The 20,858-nt window shown below is 34.1% G+C and overlaps 1 protein-coding gene and 2 long non-coding RNA genes across 4 annotated transcripts; 1 reads left to right on the top strand and 2 right to left on the bottom strand.

Moving 5' to 3' along the window:
- LOC110268560 lies at positions 7,089–9,812 on the bottom strand. Of its 2 annotated transcripts, none has more exons than XR_002356735.1 (3): positions 9,362–9,812; positions 7,625–7,852; positions 7,089–7,369 (listed from the first exon to the last, which is right to left on the bottom strand). It is a non-coding gene; the product is annotated as an uncharacterized LOC110268560 (long non-coding RNA). The 2 variants fall into 2 exon arrangements; XR_002356734.1 differs by having other exon boundaries at positions 7,625–7,686; positions 9,362–9,412.
- Positions 11,125–16,251, top strand: LOC107623408. Its single transcript, XM_021114980.1, has 7 exons — positions 11,125–11,214; positions 11,913–12,058; positions 12,146–12,310; positions 13,580–13,677; positions 15,051–15,388; positions 15,481–15,558; positions 15,982–16,251. The coding sequence occupies exons 3-5, from the start codon at positions 12,212–12,214 to the stop codon at positions 15,361–15,363; spliced, it is 510 nt and encodes a 169-aa protein (XP_020970639.1). The 5' UTR covers positions 11,125–11,214; positions 11,913–12,058; positions 12,146–12,211; the 3' UTR covers positions 15,364–15,388; positions 15,481–15,558; positions 15,982–16,251.
- LOC110268559 lies at positions 16,718–17,378 on the bottom strand. The gene is made up of 3 exons (XR_002356733.1): positions 17,144–17,378; positions 16,948–17,025; positions 16,718–16,860 (listed from the first exon to the last, which is right to left on the bottom strand). It is a non-coding gene; the product is annotated as an uncharacterized LOC110268559 (long non-coding RNA).

The raw sequence follows: 20,858 nt of genomic DNA on the forward strand, positions 1-20,858 counted from the left end.
AGTTGAATTTAGAGTCACTTTTTACATTTTTTAACTTAATTACTAAAACATATTGAAAATAGAAATTATTGTAATGTCTGTTAAAACGATTATGTAGGAGACAATTTATTTTTGTTTTATAACGACAATATAAAATATTGTAATGTGACCTACGTCCAATTTCTACCACAATAATAGTAGGATTTTTATTATAATTTTTAGAAATTACAATCACTAATTTTCTAATTTTTTTTAATTCTATCAAAAAAACATACAAATTTTTAACCAAGTTTGTCACCACTAAACTAACATAGTTTAGATTTTTCTACTAAGACTCACCCCACTTAATAAATAGAATCTCTCAATCTTAATTATGATCCAAAACAAAAATACATCAAAAGAATTTGACATATTCAATGATTTTTTTTCAAGTATATTTTTTTTGTCTTTTTTTTTCAATAACTTTTACCAATGTTCACATATTAGTCTTTTTTCCATAAAACTAAAAAAAGATAAACTAAAAAAGCTACATATTCAAGAACACAATAAAAAAGAAGATAAATAACTAAAATGCTCTAAAAATATCGTCAGGTTTTGTGCTCTCACTCCTTGTTTTCAAAATTTGGCCAATGTCCCTTTTGTATAGGTATATTACTTCCAAAATTTAGAGTTATCCTTAGAGACAAAGTTTGAACATGAAGGACAGTATAGGCATAGCTTTCTTCACCATGAATGAGTGGCAACAAGGGTAGTGGCATAAGCAGTAGTGGAGGCATTTCACAAAGTACAGATCAGAGGATCGTGGGTGGTGACACTGTATTTACTAGTACTTTTGGCAGCTAAAATTATTCTTGTTGTACTCCTCAAATCAATACCTTTAATCTTTTTTTTGAGTCCAAATTTTGACAGAAATTATTTTTTTTATGGAAGTTACATTGGTGTATTGGCCAAATATTAGGAATGTAGGTGTTTTATCGGATGGTGGGATTCAGTTTCAACACGCTGGAGGGCGTGTTGACAAGGCCTTAAAGGCGTGGCAGGTGCTGGAAACATGCATGGGGGCATGGTGAAGTGACTTGGGGGGACGGGTGGTACAGTCCTGGCAACACGCAGGGGATGTGTTGCCTCTGAATCTTGGCAGAGTCTTCGCTCCTTTTCGAGGAGTCTGGAGCAATGCGGGGGTGTCTTGCAGGTGGTCTGCATATAGGAGACAGCCTTCATGCATGAATGTTACCATGAGAGGAGAAGTTGAGAGGCTGAAGAAGAGTGTTAGAGTTAGAGTTGTTTGAAAAAAAATTATATAAAAAATATTATTAATTTGTTATATATATTTTCGAAAATAAATATTATTTGTACTAATTATATTTATGTATAATATTTAAATAAGTAAATTTGTTTTATAAATAAATAGAAATAACAATATTTTATATTGATATAAATTATAATTATAAATATTTTTTTAATAATTTTTATTTATTTAAACTAATATTTAGTGAATAAATATGTTTTTGTTGAACCAGTCAAATAGGAATTTGATGGTTCATAAATTGGATCCACCGCTAATGTGGAATTCGATGGTCAAAAACTACTTACGCTCAACGGGATTCTACCACGTTTCTAGGATTGGGTTGATAAGAGGATTTTACCCCTTATTATTAGCTGCTTTGGTGGAAAGGTGGAGGCCAGAAACTCATTCGTTTGTATTGCCGGTGGGTGAGGTTACTGTGACATTGGAATATGTCGCTCATATATTTGGCTTGCCCATTGATGGAGAGCCTGTGAGCGGATGGACAGATAGTAGTAACTAGGGGTGTACAAAACCGACTCGGACCGAACTAAACCGACGAACCGAACCGAAAAACCGAAAACCGAATTAACCGAAAATAAAAAAACCGAGAAAAACCTGTTTTGCTATTTTTTTAGCGGTTCGGTTCGGTTTTCGATTTTGACCATAAAAACCCTAACCGAACCAAACCGAACTGGTTAGGAAAAAAACCCTAAAAATGACTAACCCCACCCCCCAAACGAATGAAAGGCAAAGCTGCTGCGCGAGTGTGAGGTTGTGAGCGTCCCTGACCCTAACCCCCAAATCCTCAATCCCTAACTAGCTCAGTACTCACTACTCACTACTCAGTCGCTCTCTCTTCTCCAAATCTCCACACCTGCGCACCCAAATCTCCCTAATCTCTCACTACTCAGTTGCTCTCGCTCCTCCGAATCCCAACGCTGAAGCCTTCCTCTTCGCGGAGACACGGACAGAGCAGCCGTAGGGATCCCAACATGAAGCCGTCGCACATCAGGTCAGCACGCCACCCACTGACCCAGAAGGCCAACAACACGCCACCACCCACTGACTCAACAGGGCAGCACAGCACCACACCGTCGCCGTTGAGACGCCACTATCCAGCAGTGTTTCTGGGTTCTTTGGCCACGATCATCAGTTCAACCCACTCCCAGCACCTCCCAGTCTCCCACTCAGCCTTCCTCCCAAGTCAACATGGAGCCCGAGCCACCGATTCAGGTACTTTGAACCATTTGTTGTTTACTGGTGCACTGTTGATTTGTTGCTACTTGCTGTTTATTTACTGGTGCATTGTTGATTTGATTAGCTTATTTTATTGTTGGTATTGTTGCTGGCTTGCTGCCTTGCTGGTTGCAGTTTAAGTGTTTATTGTTCAGCTTATTGAAATAAGTTTATTGTTCATTTTATTGTTCATATTATTGTTCAGTTTATTGTTGGTAATTTGGTATTACTGGTTATTGAATTATTGTTCAGTTTATTGAGATCAGTGTATTGTTCAGTTTATTGTTGATAATTTGGTATTGCTGGATTGCTGGTTATAGATTTATTGCTAGCTACTGAATTGCATTTTCACTCTAGGTTGTGCCTTTGAAGCTATTGGTTAAGTGCCGTAACCAGGTAGAGGAAGTAGCTGCTCCTTCAGAAGATATGATCTAGCATAACAACATCTAATATATAATGTATCTTGTTTATAACTTCATTTGGGTGGTTTGCCTTTTCTGGTTCAGTCTTATTGATTCTAATTTGTAGTGAATACTTGGTTGGCTTGTTCTTGATTCTGTAGTTGAGTTGCTGATTCTGATTTTATTTTTTAATTCAGAACTTTTTGTTCTGTTTTGATTTAGGGTCATTTTGACTTAGGGTTGATTCTAAACTTTTTGTTTACTTAATGATAATACAGGAAAGGAGAAGGTGAAAGAGGAAGAATTTGTGGAATTGGTGCACCACATGAAAATTTTTGAAATTAGTTTGGTTGTATTTTTATTCATTTTGGTTCTATTTCTGATTCAGTCCCTTTTTGCTTTTCTTTTTGCTTCTTGATTTTTCTGAGTCAGGTTAATTATCTAATTTGAATTTGTGGTTTGGTGTTCTAATTTATGTTGTTTTAATTTTTGGAAGACAGATTTTTAAATCACCAGATATATATACATCGTATAGAAGTAGTAATTGATTGATAATAGTTATTTCTTTCCACCACCGTTATTCTTATTGCTATGATTTAGTCAATTTCTTTACAGCTTAAGTTTTTCATACTATGATTCATATGTTCGTATTATGGATTAATTTTATTAGGTAAGAATGGATAGAATTTTACATTTTCCAAATGATTGAAAAAACCGAACCGAACCGAACCAAACCGATTTTCTGCAGTGTGTACGTATTCATTATCATTATTGCAAATTAAAAGCTTATTAATTGGGTTTTGAATTTTGACCTTCCATAAACATGCTTATTTAAAATATATATTATTAATCATGTTTGTATCTTTTGATTGAAGATAATTCATGAGCCACGAAGTGTTCACATACAAAATATAAATATATTGCTATTGCAATTATATATATATATATATATCGTATAGAAGTAGTGATTATTGATAATAGTTGTTGCTTTCCACCACCCTTATTCTTATTACTATGATTTAGTCAATTTCTTTACAGCTTAAGTTTTGCATACTATGATTCATATGTTTATATTATGGCTTAATTTTGTTAGGTAAGGATGGATATAATTTTACATTTTTCCAATGTTTGAAAAAATCAAACAAACCGAACCGAACCAAACCGATTTTAATTGGTTTGGTTTGGTTCGGATGATTTTGGTAAAAACCGAACCAAACCAAACCGCAGTTTAATTGAACGATTGGATCGGATGACTTTTCTCTATAAAACCAAACTAAATCACACCGCGAACACCCCTAGTAGTAACAACTTCCTACAGAGCCAGAGCATCACAATATTCGGTCGCGAACCGGCTGCCAGTAGTTCTTCGAAATCTTATATAAAGTTGGGTTCGGTTTAGACTATTAGAGACACAGAGCCATTAGACACCGAGGAGTTTATTAAGAGATATGTCAGATGCCAGATTTTTTGTTTGTTAGGTTCGACCCGGTGCATCTACACCTACAGAGGCAGGTGGGTCTGCCACTCAGGCAGAGGCAAGTGGGTCGGCTTCTCCGGCTATTGATGACTCAGTCCGGGTTCATCCGTATGACCTACGAAGGGAACGAAATCCACCTTATAGGTTTACTCCATCGCGGTTCGGTCAGGGCATGATGGGTAAGGGACTGAATTAGTTGGCTCGAAAGAAGTGAATGTAACTGTTAGTTAATCCTGTGTATGTTTTTAAATTCAGTATTATTTTAGAATTACTGAATGTAACTCTTAGTTAATCTGTTATATGTTTACCTAATTGAAATTCAAAATATGGTCTCAGAACTAAGTGAATATAATTCTTCGTTAATCTTTTGTATGTTTACCTCACAAAGGCATTAGATGGTAATATTAACCTAACAATACAAACACGACGAACGAGAAAAATATTAATGGATAAAGCCAAATTTAAAAATACAAATACGATAAACTAAAAAAACATTAATGGATAAAACAACCCTAAACATACAAACACAAAGGCCAGAAAAGATATAGGGACTACTGTCGTCACCAGCACCACTCGATCCAGCACGCTGAGGATATCGACTCCGACTATGACCCTGTCTACCACAGAGACGACATATCCGAGGACCACGCGTATCGCATGAGTCTATTTCATTCAGGTATCGGGTCAATTTGGGACGACCTTTCGATGTTCTCCTCAAGGCGGGATTAGCGACCAATGTGGGTCCCTGATAAGCAGGCCATGTCTCTGCATCGCCTAATGGTACAAATTCAAATTTGTAGACCTTACGAACCTCTGTCATTCTATACACATCATACACATATAGCTGCCAATCGAGTCGTTGGTTTGCACAACAAGCAATAACATGTCGACATGGTAGTCGTTCCACCTGAAATTTGAAGAACCTTCTTCGATTGAATCTGAAAGTGATGTGGAGGTAGACTTTTCTCAACCTCCAACTTATGACTTGAGTGACGGAGAAGAATTAGAAGAACTTGAAAAGGGAGCAGTTGAAGTTGAAGAAGCTTGCAAAGAGGTGGAAGAATTCAAAGAAGAGCACAATGGAGTGGAGCTTGCAAGGTCATTAGAAACACCTCTTCCCAAGGCATTACCATCCAACACAACATTCAAGTGGGTAAAATTCCTATCCTTAAACTTTACTTTCCCACTTGAATATGCTTTGTTAGAAACATATGTGCAACTTAGATCTCTTTGTGATTTTAAGAGTAAAAGGGAGATGGTTAGTGGTTGGCACCACAATCCTAGGTTCATTATGGTTGGAAGTTGAAGGTCTAAATGCAATGGTAGGTATAGTTCTCAATTGATTGGGTCTAGGAAGATATCTTGGTGCTTAAATGAGAATTCTTCAACCTTGTCACTCGAATGGAAGCATGAAGATCAAGAGGGACGGGTGATGACAAACAAGGTTTGGGACCCCGGAATACACCTCAACCATCATCAATCCTGGGGCCTTGTCACTTGTTCAAATTTGCTTGGAAGCTTGATGCGCCTAGTTTAGGATCCCGGTGGATATTGGAAATGCAAACATTGTTGGGGATTCAAGGAAGAGTTCAAGCATAAACTACCCTAGCAAGAACCCCACAAAATGTCCAACTTAAGGACTTTAACTAAAAGTGCGAGGTGGAAGACACCCCACCATGGTATGATCTTCCTTTTCTATAGCTTTTTATTTTTTATTTATTTGCTTATCTTTGTTTCATTAGGTGTCTATGATAGTTTTAACTTATGCATATTTGCCTTGGTTCCGATATATATATAAAAAAAAGCTTGTCACGCGTGCGCATGGTTGACCCGCACGCTTGAGACTCCCGAAAATGCACCATCACTACAACAAATAAGACTTTTCACAACGGTAAAAAATCGTTGCCGTAGATTGAAAAACCATTCCTAAAACTTTAGGCAACGCTTTGGCAACGGTTTTTGACCTGTGGTATATGCGGCCGTTACCAATGCTCAAAGGCAACGGTTTTTTACCTAAGACAACGGTAACAAAAAAACCGTTGCCAAAGCTGTTGGCATAGACAACGGTTTTGAAAGAAAATTTTAAACAACGGTTTCGAACCGTTACTCGATAAGCAATGGTTTTAAACCGTTCTCTTTCATGATCAAACTGTTTAAAATCATAATTGGATAGGCAACGGTTTTAAGCTGTTGTAGTTTTATTATTCACAAAGCCAACGGTTTTAAAATGTTACCGTTGGTGTCATTTTTTGGCAACGTTTTAATACCATTGCCATTTTGTAGTCGTCTAAGACAACGGTTTTAAGGCATTACCATTGGTGTCGTTTTTTGGCAACGATTTTAATACCATTGTCATTTTGTAATCATCTTTGACAACGGTTTTAACACCATTGCCTTATGTGACTTTGACAACGTTTTTTTTTGTAATATATAGTTCTTTCTTTATAATAGTTTTCTCATGAATGAAATTAGTTCCAACTTTTTTTTTAATTTAGTGTTAATAAATAATCTAAACTATTTGAATTAAATTACTAAGATCCACAATCACATTATATCATCATTGCAGGATAACATACACACTAGTCTAGGTCATAACTACTTGTACTTATATCATCACCATTTTTCAAAATACAATAAATGTTTTTCTGCTTATACTTTTCAGTTTTCACAATCTAAGCAGTTTTCACAATCTAAGCAGGATTAATTAAGTTATGCAGTGTTATCTGTATGCTAATTCTCTAAATAATAACTAACTCTAGCACATATGTTGAAATTGACATGGTTAATATTCTTGTATCTTAACATATTACAAAATTATTCAAGCCAAAATTGATGTTAATAAGGGATGAAACTTTCATGGAAAGAACCATCATGTCAATTTTATACCATGTCCTTCCAAGGAATATAAAAGTCAGATACTGCAACAGCCAGATAGAACATTGCACGTGGGCCAATATCCTTCATTGGCTTTGAAATTATTTGCAATATCTACAAAATAAAAAACATATTTATCAATGATCAATTTGTGCCAAGATATATAATTATTAAGCACTTATAGTTAAACTACAAAATAACAAGTGACTCTAGCAATCTGAAGAACCCATGGAAATGAAAAATAAACAAATAAACAAATTATTGCTGGCAAACACCAAGACAGGAAGAAACTATATACACCACATAACAGATTGCGCTGAATTTTTACATGAAATTAATGCAAAGAAATTACAGTGGAGTGAAGCTAACCTGAAGATACTCAAATATAGTGCTGAAAGGAAGCTTTAACAGGAGACTACTATCCACACTGCCTGCAATAGTATGATATCGTAGTAAGGCTATACTTATTAACAAAGACAAAATGGAATTAGATGGAAAAAAAGACAATGAAATGAAAAAATCGCATCTTAGATACAGATCATACAACATGATGATCCACAATAGCGGTCTTCACTGCTTTAGAATAAGCCTCATGGACTGAACTATATAACAGCATTCAGCAAAATGTAGAAAACCCATATGTTTGAATAAAACAGTAAAATAAGAAGAAATGAAGTGGGCATGCAAAATAACACCATTACAAAATATCCAATTAAGTATCATTTTGAATGGTCTTCATCTAAAGACAAGATTAAAAAGCAAAGAAAAATGCATTATATGATGGAATTTTGTCAGCCTTTAGTAAATCAAGATAAAAAATAAGAATCTTCTACAGGAGAAGAAGGAAAAAAAATCTTACAAGGCACTTAACATCATTGTTTCATACAACTAACGACCTACATGATCAAGTCTTTTATTTCAATTTATCACAATTTTTAGTGCAAATTCTAATGTGAAGATCACTTATATAACTTTTACAAGCAACAAGTTTTAGAAACCAACAAGCTTAGCATCTTTCAGCTTATATAACTTTTACTACAAAACTTCAATTAGGCTAAAGTTTGGTTTGGAGACTCCTAACTTATCAAGCAACAAGTGTGTCTTGGTTGCAACCTAATTGCTATTCAATGCTAAGAGTTACAAGCATTGGAAGCTGATGCATAACTTGCTAAAAACTGATTCTTTCCTGCCTTAATCATTAACTTTCAAAAATTCACAACTCCTAATCCTTAACTCCTAAAATTCTGAAGTTTTAGAGAAATTAACCAAGTCAATCAAATTTTAAAATAAAATTGGTTTCGCTCCAGAACTCAGCTCATAGGAATCGCAGCAAGACAAACAAATTGCTGCCTTGTTTGAGCTCTTCTGCTGCAGGACAGATTTAATGACTTAACTTTAAAAATTTTCCATAAATTTTCTATTTAACGAAAAGTCCTCAAATTTTCCAGTCCAGCTCCACATATTCTCAAGTTTAATCCATACTTGGTCCCACACAATTCCAATAATCACAGAATTAGTTATATTTTTTCAAAGTTTCTGACTTCATTTAAAAGTAATGCAGAAAATCAGATTTTGCAATTTAACCTTGAAAAATCATAACCAATTATCTAGTTAATTAAAACTTCTCAAAATTGAATCCCAACAACAACTTTAATCATAGTTGCCTTTACTCTCATATCATTTCGATTATTGTTGAATAAATAATTTACTTCCAAAGTTGTCTTTTAATTTCAAAAATCAGATTTTCAGCAATTGGTTCAACGTTTCAAGATTCAGTCTTCCAATTATTCCTTAAACCCAGTTTCAATTAATCACCAACTAAGTCCGTTACAGTAAACCAGCTCAACAGCAACAATTTCAATTTGATCCATCAAAATACATAAATCACAATAATCCCTCATCAAACAATTCATAATTCAATTTCACAAAATTAACGAATTCAATCAAAGTCCCAATCAAAATCTCAATCATTCCAATCATAATTTTAGCCACAATTCAACATTCATATAATTAATCAATTACTCACAGCTATTAAACCTATTTGCAGTTATTCAATAAATCTTGTATGAATTCTTAAATTAAAATCGTTTAAGTTAAACCCCCTACCTCGATGAAGCAATCGCATAATTTAACGCAAACACTACAAGATTAATATTTATTTGAGGGAGTATTTTAGTGAAGGTTTTTAAAAACCTCCACAATGTATTTTATTGATGGCAATTTAAAAAACCTCCACCTATAATTCATTAAAATTCATAATTTTAAAACAAAAGCTCATTTTCTCTTTCTCCAAAATGAGAAGCGTTGAGTTAGCTGAGAGAGTGGCTATGAAACCCTAGGTTTTTCACCTCCATTTTCGCCGCCATTCCGGCTGCCGTTTCCGCCGCTGCCGCCGCCGACGCCGACGTCATTACCACTGCCGTATCCGTTGCAGCAGAGACTTCCCTTTGAACTGCTGCTGGTACTGCTTTTTCTTCTTCTGACGCCGTTACCACTTCCGAGCTTCTTCTTCAACGCCGCTTTCTGTCACTCCAATTTCTCCTTTGAACTGCTGCTGGTACTTCTTTTTCTTCTTCTTCCCTATTAATTTGTTGATATTTCTTCTTTGTTAACAATAAATTGCATTGTTGATTTTGTTTCTTATTTTTCTTTATACCGTTGAATTGGTTCATTTGGTTAATGGTTTCTTAATCAAACTTTAAGGAATCGTTAATTTATTTATATTAATATATAATTTTTTTGCATTGTGTGGTACTTTGTCTTCGATTAATATATTTTATGTTCGGTGCAATTTTTTTGTTTTCCCGGTTAAATTTCTTTTAATTTTGTTGCTGAAAATATAACTTATTTTTATGTCTTTTCATTTTTTAATTTTTCTCTTTCGTTCTTTATTCACAAATTGTATTCAGTTGAACGAAATCCATTGCAAGACTAGAACTTAGGTTGATAAGTTAAAGTTAGGTGAGGGCACGTGGTGGTAGGTCCTTTGGGCTCAATTATCTGCTATTGCTTTACATAATTACATGGAGTCCTTCACGGACCGTGATAATTGTGTGGAATGACTCATCCTAACTTCATATGTGAGTGTGAAGTGTGAACCTCTGTTTTTTCCTTCCAATTATTTGAATTTAATTTCTTAATTAGCTGTTTTGCAAATGGATAATTCTAGATTATTTCTTCTCTTAATTGATCATCTTATAGATTGAGTATTGGATATATAATATAATAAGCAGCATTTAAAAACTAAGCTCTTTTATTGATATAACATCAAATGATCCAATAGGTGGCTTTTGAATTAGCTCTGTGGCTTCTTTAGAAGAGAAGGAAAGAAAAAAAAGTAAAAGTTAAAAACTAAAAATTGCTCTCTTTTTTTTGGTGATTTCTAAAAGCTTATTAGCAAGATTAAGATGCCTTGCCCTTTTGTCTCAATCAGATAATTCCTCCTTACTAGTTAGTTTCTGCCAATCAATCTAACTCTTACAACAGAAAAAAAGCAGGGAAAAAAATAAAAATAAATAAATAAGTAAATAAATAAATCTGATCTTTTGTGCTACTTCATCTTTTGTGCTGACAAATATCTCAGTTCCAGTATCCACAGAAGTCCATATTCTTTTGGCAGGAGCTGTTCCAGGATCCTATACCAACATAAATTAAAACATGCCCATTATTCATTTTTCTATGATGTAACAAAACACAAACTCAAATAACATTTCTGAATAAGAGTCTCTTATAGTTTTCTTTTCGTGTTCAAGATAGATTGTTCTGTATCTCTTCAAAGCTGAAGCCTGTGAGTTATTTAGTCGTTGTACCTTTGTTTCTGATTTTCTTGTCTCAGTTTTGAATCTTTGCTGTGAATAGGGCCTATTGAGATGAACTTTGGTGTGTAAGCTTCCTCGTTCAACTTGAACATGTTACAACTTTAGTCGCTGTACCTCTGTTCTGTTGCAACTTTTTTACTGGTATTCCCTTTTATTCTGTATTTTTTTAAGTCAAGACATTAATTACTATTATGTTAGGAGTGATAATTAGTTACTTTGTTTTGGTTGGTTGATCTGCATTTTGTATTTTTATTTTCTGTTCTTATTTTTTAAGTTTGACTTATAGAATATGTTTAAAATCAATGAGTATTTTTTACTATGTATGTGACTTAGGCTTTTTTACTATGTATGTTTAAAATCAATGATCTTAGGCTTTTTTGACACAGGCGTTTCTCTTATTACTGCTGTAAACACTGCCCTTTTCCCATCTACTAGTTTGATTATTTGCTATGAACATGATTCTCTATCTTTCTTTCTAATTGTGAATTATAATTACTTGATTAATTAACTATTTCCTTTGCTACCTGCTCTTATCAGCTGTCTCTTAACTAGAGTTTTGAGTTACTTCTATTTACTTATGCGAAGCAGTGATATTGGCTACCATCTATGTACTCGGATTTATTGACAAAAGATAAAATCAGCTGAGAGATTTCATAGTCTCTTTTTTATAAATCATACACCAACCTGGACTTCTGTGTATAACAAGAATAGTTTACTAGTAGGGCTATTCTGTGTAAATATTTTCGTATTTGTACTTTATCATCCACCACAATGCCATGCTGCAGCTTGAATTATTACATATCTTTGCCAACTTAGAATTTTGCTTCAATGTGTGATAGGCAAGGTTTACATAAAGTTGGGTGTGGAGATTTCTGCTGATGTTGAACTTGTAGAACCATTACAAAAATCCTGTATATGGCGACAAGCTAGAGGTTCAGCTACTGAAATTTCTGGAATTGATGATGGTCTAGGATCCATAGACAAGGTTTTTTCTTTGCCAATTGTAGCATTCTTTGGTGAAGTAGTCTAGTTCTGCAGTTGCCAAAATTTATGTGTTGAACTCTTGGTGCAGGCTAGTGTTGCACAACAGTGGTACGATGAACTGGATGATCTTGCCGCTCCTAAACCCGAAACAGAAATGGTTGTTGAAGATGATAATCTGAATAACAATTTGGTTGTTGACGATAAGAAAATTTGCATCAACTGTTGTGTTTGCAATAGCCTTGGAACAAGTGAGGTATGCATATTTGTTTTTGACCATGGCTTTTTCTCATGTCATTTACTGATTAGAATAGTATACAAGAGATGGTAACATAATTGATGTGCCTTATTCTGTTATTAGTCCAAGTTGTTCTCTTCTGTGGCTGTCTTGAATTAATTTTCTCATTAATCTTGTAAGTTGAGGTATAACTTTCTTCATTATATACATCATTAGGTATATTTCTCAGTCCAACCACTTCACTATTCTTTATAGACTTCCTTTCTGGTGCTTATTTATTCGTTAAATCATGCTTAAGTATGAAATATTTTCCATCTTTACTCTAGATGCATTTAACTTGATATATCTATCATTTTTGTTTCTCTTCTTGATAAGCTCACCTATGTTTGTGCTAGTTTTAGTACATTAGTAACTTGAAGTAGATTGCTAAGATTTATTTTGAATTGGGTCAGAAGTTTTACCACAATTTCTCTTAGGTTTAGTCCCTATTATAGTTATATCTATAAAGTATTGGTTATTTACCTTTGCAAAGCGATAATGTGTAGTCTGTTTCAATTATAAAATGAGTGTTTGTGCATTATGAGAGCCTATATTAATCCTATATCCTCTTCGCACTATTGCTCCTTTCCATATCCATATGCTAATTTACACATGAAGGTAATCCATAAATTTTAGGATAAATTACATTGATTTTATATTTGTGTTGACTTGTTATGCCTTTGTTTATTTCCTCCTTAGAGGAGAGGTTACTGTTAGATTTAAAAAATATATTAGAAGTGTATATGTCAGTGTATATGATATCATGTATTATAACTGAAAGACTAGGAGAGTTAATTGCTTACTTGAATTTCAATTATTTGCTTATTATTTACTTTCTTTCCTTATTTTTTCGTAATTGGAAAAAACATATGAAAAACTATATCGTATTAAAGTAAAAAACTTTAATAATTTTTTATTTTATTGATCCTCCACTTGTTTATTTTCATGTGTATAAAATCAGTATCTTTTTTTTTTAAATTTGTCAATATTATAAATATTTATATTTAAAAATAACAATACACCAAATTTATTTTTCATCAGGTTTTTTACTAATTAGAGAACTATCACTTCATTTATTAAATAAAAATACCAATACACCAAATTATTCTCTTTATTAATTATTATGTTCTGCTATTTGAGTTTAATTTGCAGAGGAGGCTCGGTACTGCTATTAATTATTCTCTTTCATTTTTTATTTTTATTTTACAAATTAAACTCACTCATGGATTTAATTTCTGGTTTTATTAGGCATTTGCTTGGATTTCTTCTATTTCTGGGATTAAAGTGGGTACTGGTTTTTCTCTCACCAGTTTCTTATTATTGCTTTTGAACAAGCGCTTGTTGAGGTAAGATAATAATTATATCCTATTTTGTTTTAAATATGTTAGAAGTCTATTATAGCTTTGTAGTTTATTATGTTAGAAATCCCATATATATTTAGTAGTACACATGTCTAGTAATTATTTTTCCCTACTTGAAGTTTAACTAGCAACAATGGATAAATCTTGGATTGCTAAGCCACGAAACTCAGATGAATATATAGTTGGTCTAGAAAACTTCTTGGATTTTGCATTTCAACATGGAGCAATTGGGAATAGTAAGATAATATGTCCGTGTCCAAGTTGTGGGTTTCGCAAATGGCATGCTCGAAAAGATGTTAGAGATCATTTACTTTACAAACCATTCCCTAAGAATTATGTTGTATGGAACTTTCATGGCGAGAAAGAAGTAACCGAATTCTCAATAAGTGCACATGTCATGCGCGGGACATTGGTAACTGAACATCCCCTAGATAACATGGTAAATGATGCTTTCGGGATACATATGGATCAGGAGAGTGGTGAAGATTCAAGCATGGAAGATTTTGTAAACGATGAGCCAACAGAAAATCACAGAGACTTTGATGAGTTTCTCAAGGAAGGCAATCAAAAGCTACAGGAAGGAAACGACTTCACAAAGCTAGAATTTATAGTCAAATTGTATCATATTAAAGTCTTGTGTGGACTAAGTGACAAGGCCATTACCATGATACTTGAGTTGGTGAGGGATGCTTTTAGTTGTGTGAATTTGCCTACGACTTTTGATCAGGCAAAGAAACTAATTCAAAAACTAAGTCTTGACTATGTTAAGATAGATGCTTGCCCCAATGATTATATGTTGTTCGAGGATGAAGACCCAAACAACATCCAACAAACATGCAGTCATTGTGGTGCTTCTAGGTGGAATTCTAAGAAGAAGAATACATTGGTAAGCATTGGTAAGTGAAAATTCATATTTTATAAAGTATACATTGTATATTGGTTAACTAAATAATCTTGACTGATACTTTTTATTTATTTCAGAGTGTGAATCCAGATAATCCATACGAAATGTCAACTGATATAAAGTTTCTTGCACGAGGTCCAATGATGAATGCAAGGAGATTTTCTGTTTATGACATCAATGGGTATAGATTTCGAACTTTGACTAGAGAATTTGGTCTTAAGACACAAAATAGTGGAGTATTCTTAGTCTCTAACACACCCTGCATTGCAAGTATTGCTGATAGAAATATGAGACAAGCAAATTTGCCTTATTATGGCAAGTTAGAAGATATAATTGAACTTAACTACCATGGACAATTTTCTGTTGTTCTTTTTAAATGCAAATGGGCTGACACTACTAGGGACAGAGGCTATAAAAAGGACCATTGGAATTTCAATTGTGTCAATTTTGATAGATTAATTCACACGGGTGAGCGTGAGGAACATGAACCTTATATTGAAGCATCTCAAGCACAAATGGTGTATTATGTTGATGATATGGTAAATAAAGGGTGGAGTATTGCTGTGCATGTCAAGCCAAGGGATATGTATGACATGGGTCAAGGAAATGAAGATATAGTGTACGAAAATGAGCCGTATCAAGAGCAAGAACTTGAACAATTATTTGACCCCAATAATGAGTACATCCAATTAGCTACCAATTTATTAGATAGCGATGCTATTGAAGATAATGTAGCTGCTAACTTGGCAAGGGATATGTTTGAATGAAAGTTTGTACAAAATTTTACCAAAGGTAACGTTTTATGCTTTTTATTTATTATGTGCTTGACATTTTACCAAAGGTTGATGATGTTATTAATTAATAATATTTATTTATTGGAGTAGATTTCATATGGAAAGACAACCACTAATAATAATTAGTAGAGGCAGAGCTTTGTACTGAAGTTGAAATTGTTACCAGAGGTATTATTATCACTATTACCCTTTTTAATTAATAGTATTTGTTGCTGTTGAGATTTTTCTGTGTGCTGCATGCATTTGTTATTTAATTTGAGTTGCTTATTGGGACTTGGATGAACCCTTGTGTTGGATCAATGGCTGCTGAAAATGAGACGAGTGTTAATTGCAAGAGGGCTACATGCAAGATGGGTAGCAGCATCATTGCTGCATGTTGAAGGTTGTATTTTCAAAATGTTTATTGCAATTATTGTTATTTTTTTAGCAAAGTCCATCTTGAAAACAGTAGTTAATAAATCAAACAAGCTTCTTTATTTTTTGGAGTGATTTTAGGGATTTAAATACTTGATTTTGATGCACTAAACTAAATTAAAAACTGATTGAAAATGTGAACAGCTATTGATTCCAATTATGTGACTGTTTTTGTAGATATACTCGATGGCTCATGGACCATGACTATCACTATTAGTCGCTATGCCCAAAAAGAAAAAGGCATAAATTACAGGCTTGTGGATGGTGCTAATTCTATGCTATTGTTTTTATATATTAGATGGTGCTACTTCTATGCTACTGATTTTATTTTAAGGCTTTTATGTAATTAGATGATATTGAAATATTAAAGTTGTATTATTTTACTTTTTAAAGAAAAAAAATAATAGTTATGTAGAACAATATCATATGGAATTGTGTTTGGAACTATTGACATTGAGAATATTTTTATATATAGAGTTATATCTTATATTGAGAAATTGTGTTATAAAAGATTTAGTTTTTAAATTTTGATACTAAAAAATAAATTTCTAATTTGAGAGTATATGAATGAGATAAGATTAATGAATGATTTGTAATTAAAAATAAACAATTAATTACAGGATTTGTGGAGGTTTGAAAATCACACAAAATAGTTAATTCTTGTTAAATTAAAAAATCAATTTGTGGGGTTTTAAACTGCTAGAAAAGTGATTTAAAACCGTCACAAAAGTCCAATATAAAACCCCCACTAAACACTCACAAAACCCCCACTGAATAAATTGTGGAGGTTTTTAAAAACTCCCACAAAAGACCTCGTGGCACCTCAAATTTTGGGGGTTTTACCCTACAAACCATTTGGTGGGGGTTATAAACCTCCACAAATAAGAAAAAAAACCTCCACAAATAAACAAAAATCTTGTAGTGAAAAAGCCCCTTTATCCCCAACTCATGGCAGCAGCAGTGATAATTCCAACCTAACCGGGACAGAGACAGCAGCACCAACTATGATCACACTTGCAGCAACCATTTCGACATTTCCGGCAGAACATAGCAGTGCTAAAACAAAGACATTGGCTACCGTAATTAAAATTAGAATATAACAGGGAAACAAAATGCTAAATAGAACAAGAGTGGAAGCGTTACAAGGTTACAAATGGGAGGTTCGGTGTTAGAACGAAGGGGATGGCACAGCAGCTTGTCTTCTCCGGTGACAAGCTTCAGCTATGACGATTCCAAAAACACAATAGAGCCAGGAACATCAGAAACAAATACAAGATTGTTACAAAGTAAATAGGGTTCAGAGATAGTGGTTCTAGTAACTAGGACACGACTAACTTACCATGAACGACGGCAGCAACCAAGATTTCCGGCAACAACAGCGATAGAGGAACGACTCCTCCTCTGCTGCGTCACTCTCTCATGCGCATCCGTTTCTCCCTTTCTGTGACCACATCGATGGGGACCTCATTTCCCTATTCGGCCCCCCCAGCGGCGACTCTCTCAATGGCAGCAGCAGCAAACCCCTGATGGCAATGGGAATAAGGTGCGACAGTGATAAAGGCTCGACGAAGGCAGTGAGGCGCAATGGTGCAGGTTAGCATCTTCTCTTCGCGTCTCACCCTCAGTGAACGACAACGGCGACGGGGCGTGGCTCGACGGCGGCTCTTCCCTCTCCTTCGTGGGTCATGTTCACCTCTCCCTTTCTTCTCTGCAACGGCAGCTCACCAGCGGCACCAAGCTACATGGCGCTGTTCCTTCCCCTCTCTTCTTCTCCCTCGTCCTCTGTCTCCCTTTCCTTCTTTCTTCTCTTCTGTCTCCCCCTCAAGCTTCCGGTTTCCTTTCTTTCCCTTTCTTCTGCTCTGTGTGCGTGCGTTTTTCATTAGGTTATGGTTAAGGATTTGTAAAATTAGGGATTTATTTGGGAATTTAAAGTTAGGGTAAAATTCATATGAGTAATATAATAATTTTATAAAATATTTGAGACAGAATAATAATTTAAGATTCAAATATAATACTATAAAGATTACTTTTAAAATGCATAAAATTTTATCTATCAATTTATTAATGAGTTCAAATAATTATTTCTAATTTAAATTACAAAATGAATATATTAATCACATTTTATAAAATACGGTTAGGGTATTGAAATTTGGGAAATAGGGTTTTTATTCAATTTAGGAATTTAGGGCTAAGAATAAAAAATTTTATAAAAGAATAAAGATAAATATAAATAGATATTTTGATAAAATTAAAGGATAAAATAATTTTAAAATTAAACATACTTTATTAAAAATATCTAAGAACATTATTTATCATTATATGTATTTTTTTAATTTGTATAATTATTTAAATAATATTAGAAAATTATTGTTTGATAAACAATTGTTGTAATGGTTATAAAACTGCTCTTTAAAATAGTCAAAGAGAACGGTTTTATTTTGTTGCTATAACGTAATGAAAAATTAAACTTCAAGAGCAACACTGTAAAAATCGTTGTCTAAGACCATCTAATAGAACGGTTTTAAAGTGTAGCATTTTGACAACGGTTTTTATGTGTTTCTTTTGTGCAATTATTTAAACAACAATAAAAAACCGTTGCTTAAAAATAAATCATGGTAACGGTTATAAAACCGTTCTTTAAAATAGTCAAAGAGAACGGTTTTAATTTGTTACTATAAAATAATGAAAAATTGAATTTAACAGTAACACTACAAAAAATCGTTGCCTAAAACTATCTAAGAGAACGGTTTTAAGGCGTTGCAAAATTTAGCGTTGCTAAAGGCCATATTTGTTGTAGTATGCGAAAACGGTGCTGGAACGACGCGCCTGCATGGCCAAACTGAAAGTTGTGCTAGAACCATGCGGGTGGGATGCTAGGCGCACAACCCAATCCACGCGTGCGCCTCACTGACGCGTACGCATCATTTGCATTTTGGGCCACCCACGCATAAGCGTGAACGACGCGCACATGTCGTATGATAATGCTGCCATCCCTGGTACATAAACCAGAGAGTTGTGATGGAATGATGCCAGCTTCGTGCGTCTAGCACGAACACTTATCACGCGTACGCGTGACCAAGGCTTACGCGTCCTATCCTCTTTTCTACTTCCCACGCGTATGCATCACCTTCTTCTTTTGCACCCCATGCGTACGCGTGAGCGACGCGTGCGCGTCGTATCCCCGCGCTGTTCCATTCCCCATTTCTCTCTTCTCTCTTCTTTCTTCACTTCTTTCCTACTTCTTCTTCTTTCTTTCTTCCTTTCTTCTTCTTCCCTCCTCCCATTTCTTTTCTCCCTTTCTTACTTTCTTCTTCTCCCACTTTTCAAAATTTCACTTCTCATTTTTCTTATCTTTCTTTTCTTTTGCTTATTACATTTGTATACTTGCATTCATTGCATTTTAACTTTGTTATTTGTTCCCCTTTTCTTTTCTATATTTGTTATTTTAACATTAGTTTTGAATTTTCTTACTCAACTGTTGAATATTTCTTGCATTATTTTGGTGCTTTGTGACTTATTTTATATTGTTGGGTGATATTATTTATAGGTCAATGCTAATCTTTTATGATACTTGTATTCCTTATGCATTGATATGAACTTATGTTGTCCTTCAAGACCCATTGTCTCTCCCTCATTGTTGCAATTCTTGCACCATTGATATGCCCTTTGATTATATTATTTTCTCACTTACTTGTTGTAGCTACCATGTAGTGAGAATCCCACTTTTATTTGGCATTAGCCCCACCTATATTTTATCTGTTTTCATATCTTTGTTTGTGGGCTATTCTTCTTCCTTTTTCTCTCCTTTTAGGTTGGCCACCCTGAAGGGATAGGAAAAGCTTCTACATGGGGATACACACAAGTTCCTCTGCACAATCTTTTGAAGGAGCCCAGCAGTTGTAGCTCGCTACCCTAATCCACCTTGCTCATCTTTGCATGCACCAAGGACGGTGCAATCTTTAAGTGTGGGGAGGTCGAGGACCGATTTCCGTGAGTAACTACTTCCTTTTTCAACACCAATTCTTAAACTTGCAGGTGTAGTTAGTTGCTTGCATTTAGGTATTACTTGGTTGAAGTGATGATTTCCTTTCCAAGAAACTATTTTAGGGCACTTTACTAATTTAAATTAAAATCTTTAAACTTGTTTGAAGAAATTTAATTTGGAACATGGTTTTAGAGCTCGAACACACAAACCTAATGAGAATTTGGGCTTATTTGATTGTTTGCATTTTATCAACCAATATTTTGTTTCAGTGTGTGTTGTTCTCTCTAAGATTGTGATCTTTGTCTTACTTGATTCTATATTTCCATTTCTTGATGAATGAATGCATTTATATGATTGAAGTCCTTGTTTCACTAAGCTCACATACTCATATGGCCTTATCCTTTTCATCATCCTTTGCAAACTAATGTTGAGCCTATTTTACCCCATTTGTTCTTTATTTTAGCACATCACTAACACTAAGTGAAAAATAATGAATGTCCTTAATTTGAATTCTTGGTTAGCTTAGACTAGTGAGAGTGTTCATGAATTAAGTGTGGGAAAATTGGGTTTGGAGAATATCTAGTTTAGGAATTGGGTATTGTATATTTTTGTAAAAATGTGAAAAAAATAGTTGAACACATATTCTTACATTCAATACCTTAATCATATGCATGGATTTCTCATATATATGTTATCCACCACATATGAAAAACAAAAAAAGGAGAAAAAAAAGACAATAATAAAAAAAGGGACAAAATGCCCCAAAGTAAATGGTGGTAACAATGCATATGTACTCTCAAATTTGGGATGCATGAATAGATGGTAAAAGATAGTTAATGGATTGTTAGATTTTGTATTTTTATTACATGGATTGTCTTAGGTTAGGTGGAAAGTTTAGGTTAATTAAGGATTCGAATTTTATTCTACTTAACCAAATACAATCCTACCTTGACCCTAATCCCATTACAACCCTTAAAAGACCTCTTGATATGTGTATTCGTGCATTAAATTTTTATTGATTAGTAGAAGAAGAGCAAGCTTTAGAAAGCAAGATTAGTAGAGAATTGAG

This window comes from Arachis ipaensis, chromosome B10 (assembly GCF_000816755.2).
Source record: "Arachis ipaensis cultivar K30076 chromosome B10, Araip1.1, whole genome shotgun sequence".
Classification (NCBI taxonomy): Eukaryota; Viridiplantae; Streptophyta; class Magnoliopsida; order Fabales; family Fabaceae; genus Arachis; species Arachis ipaensis.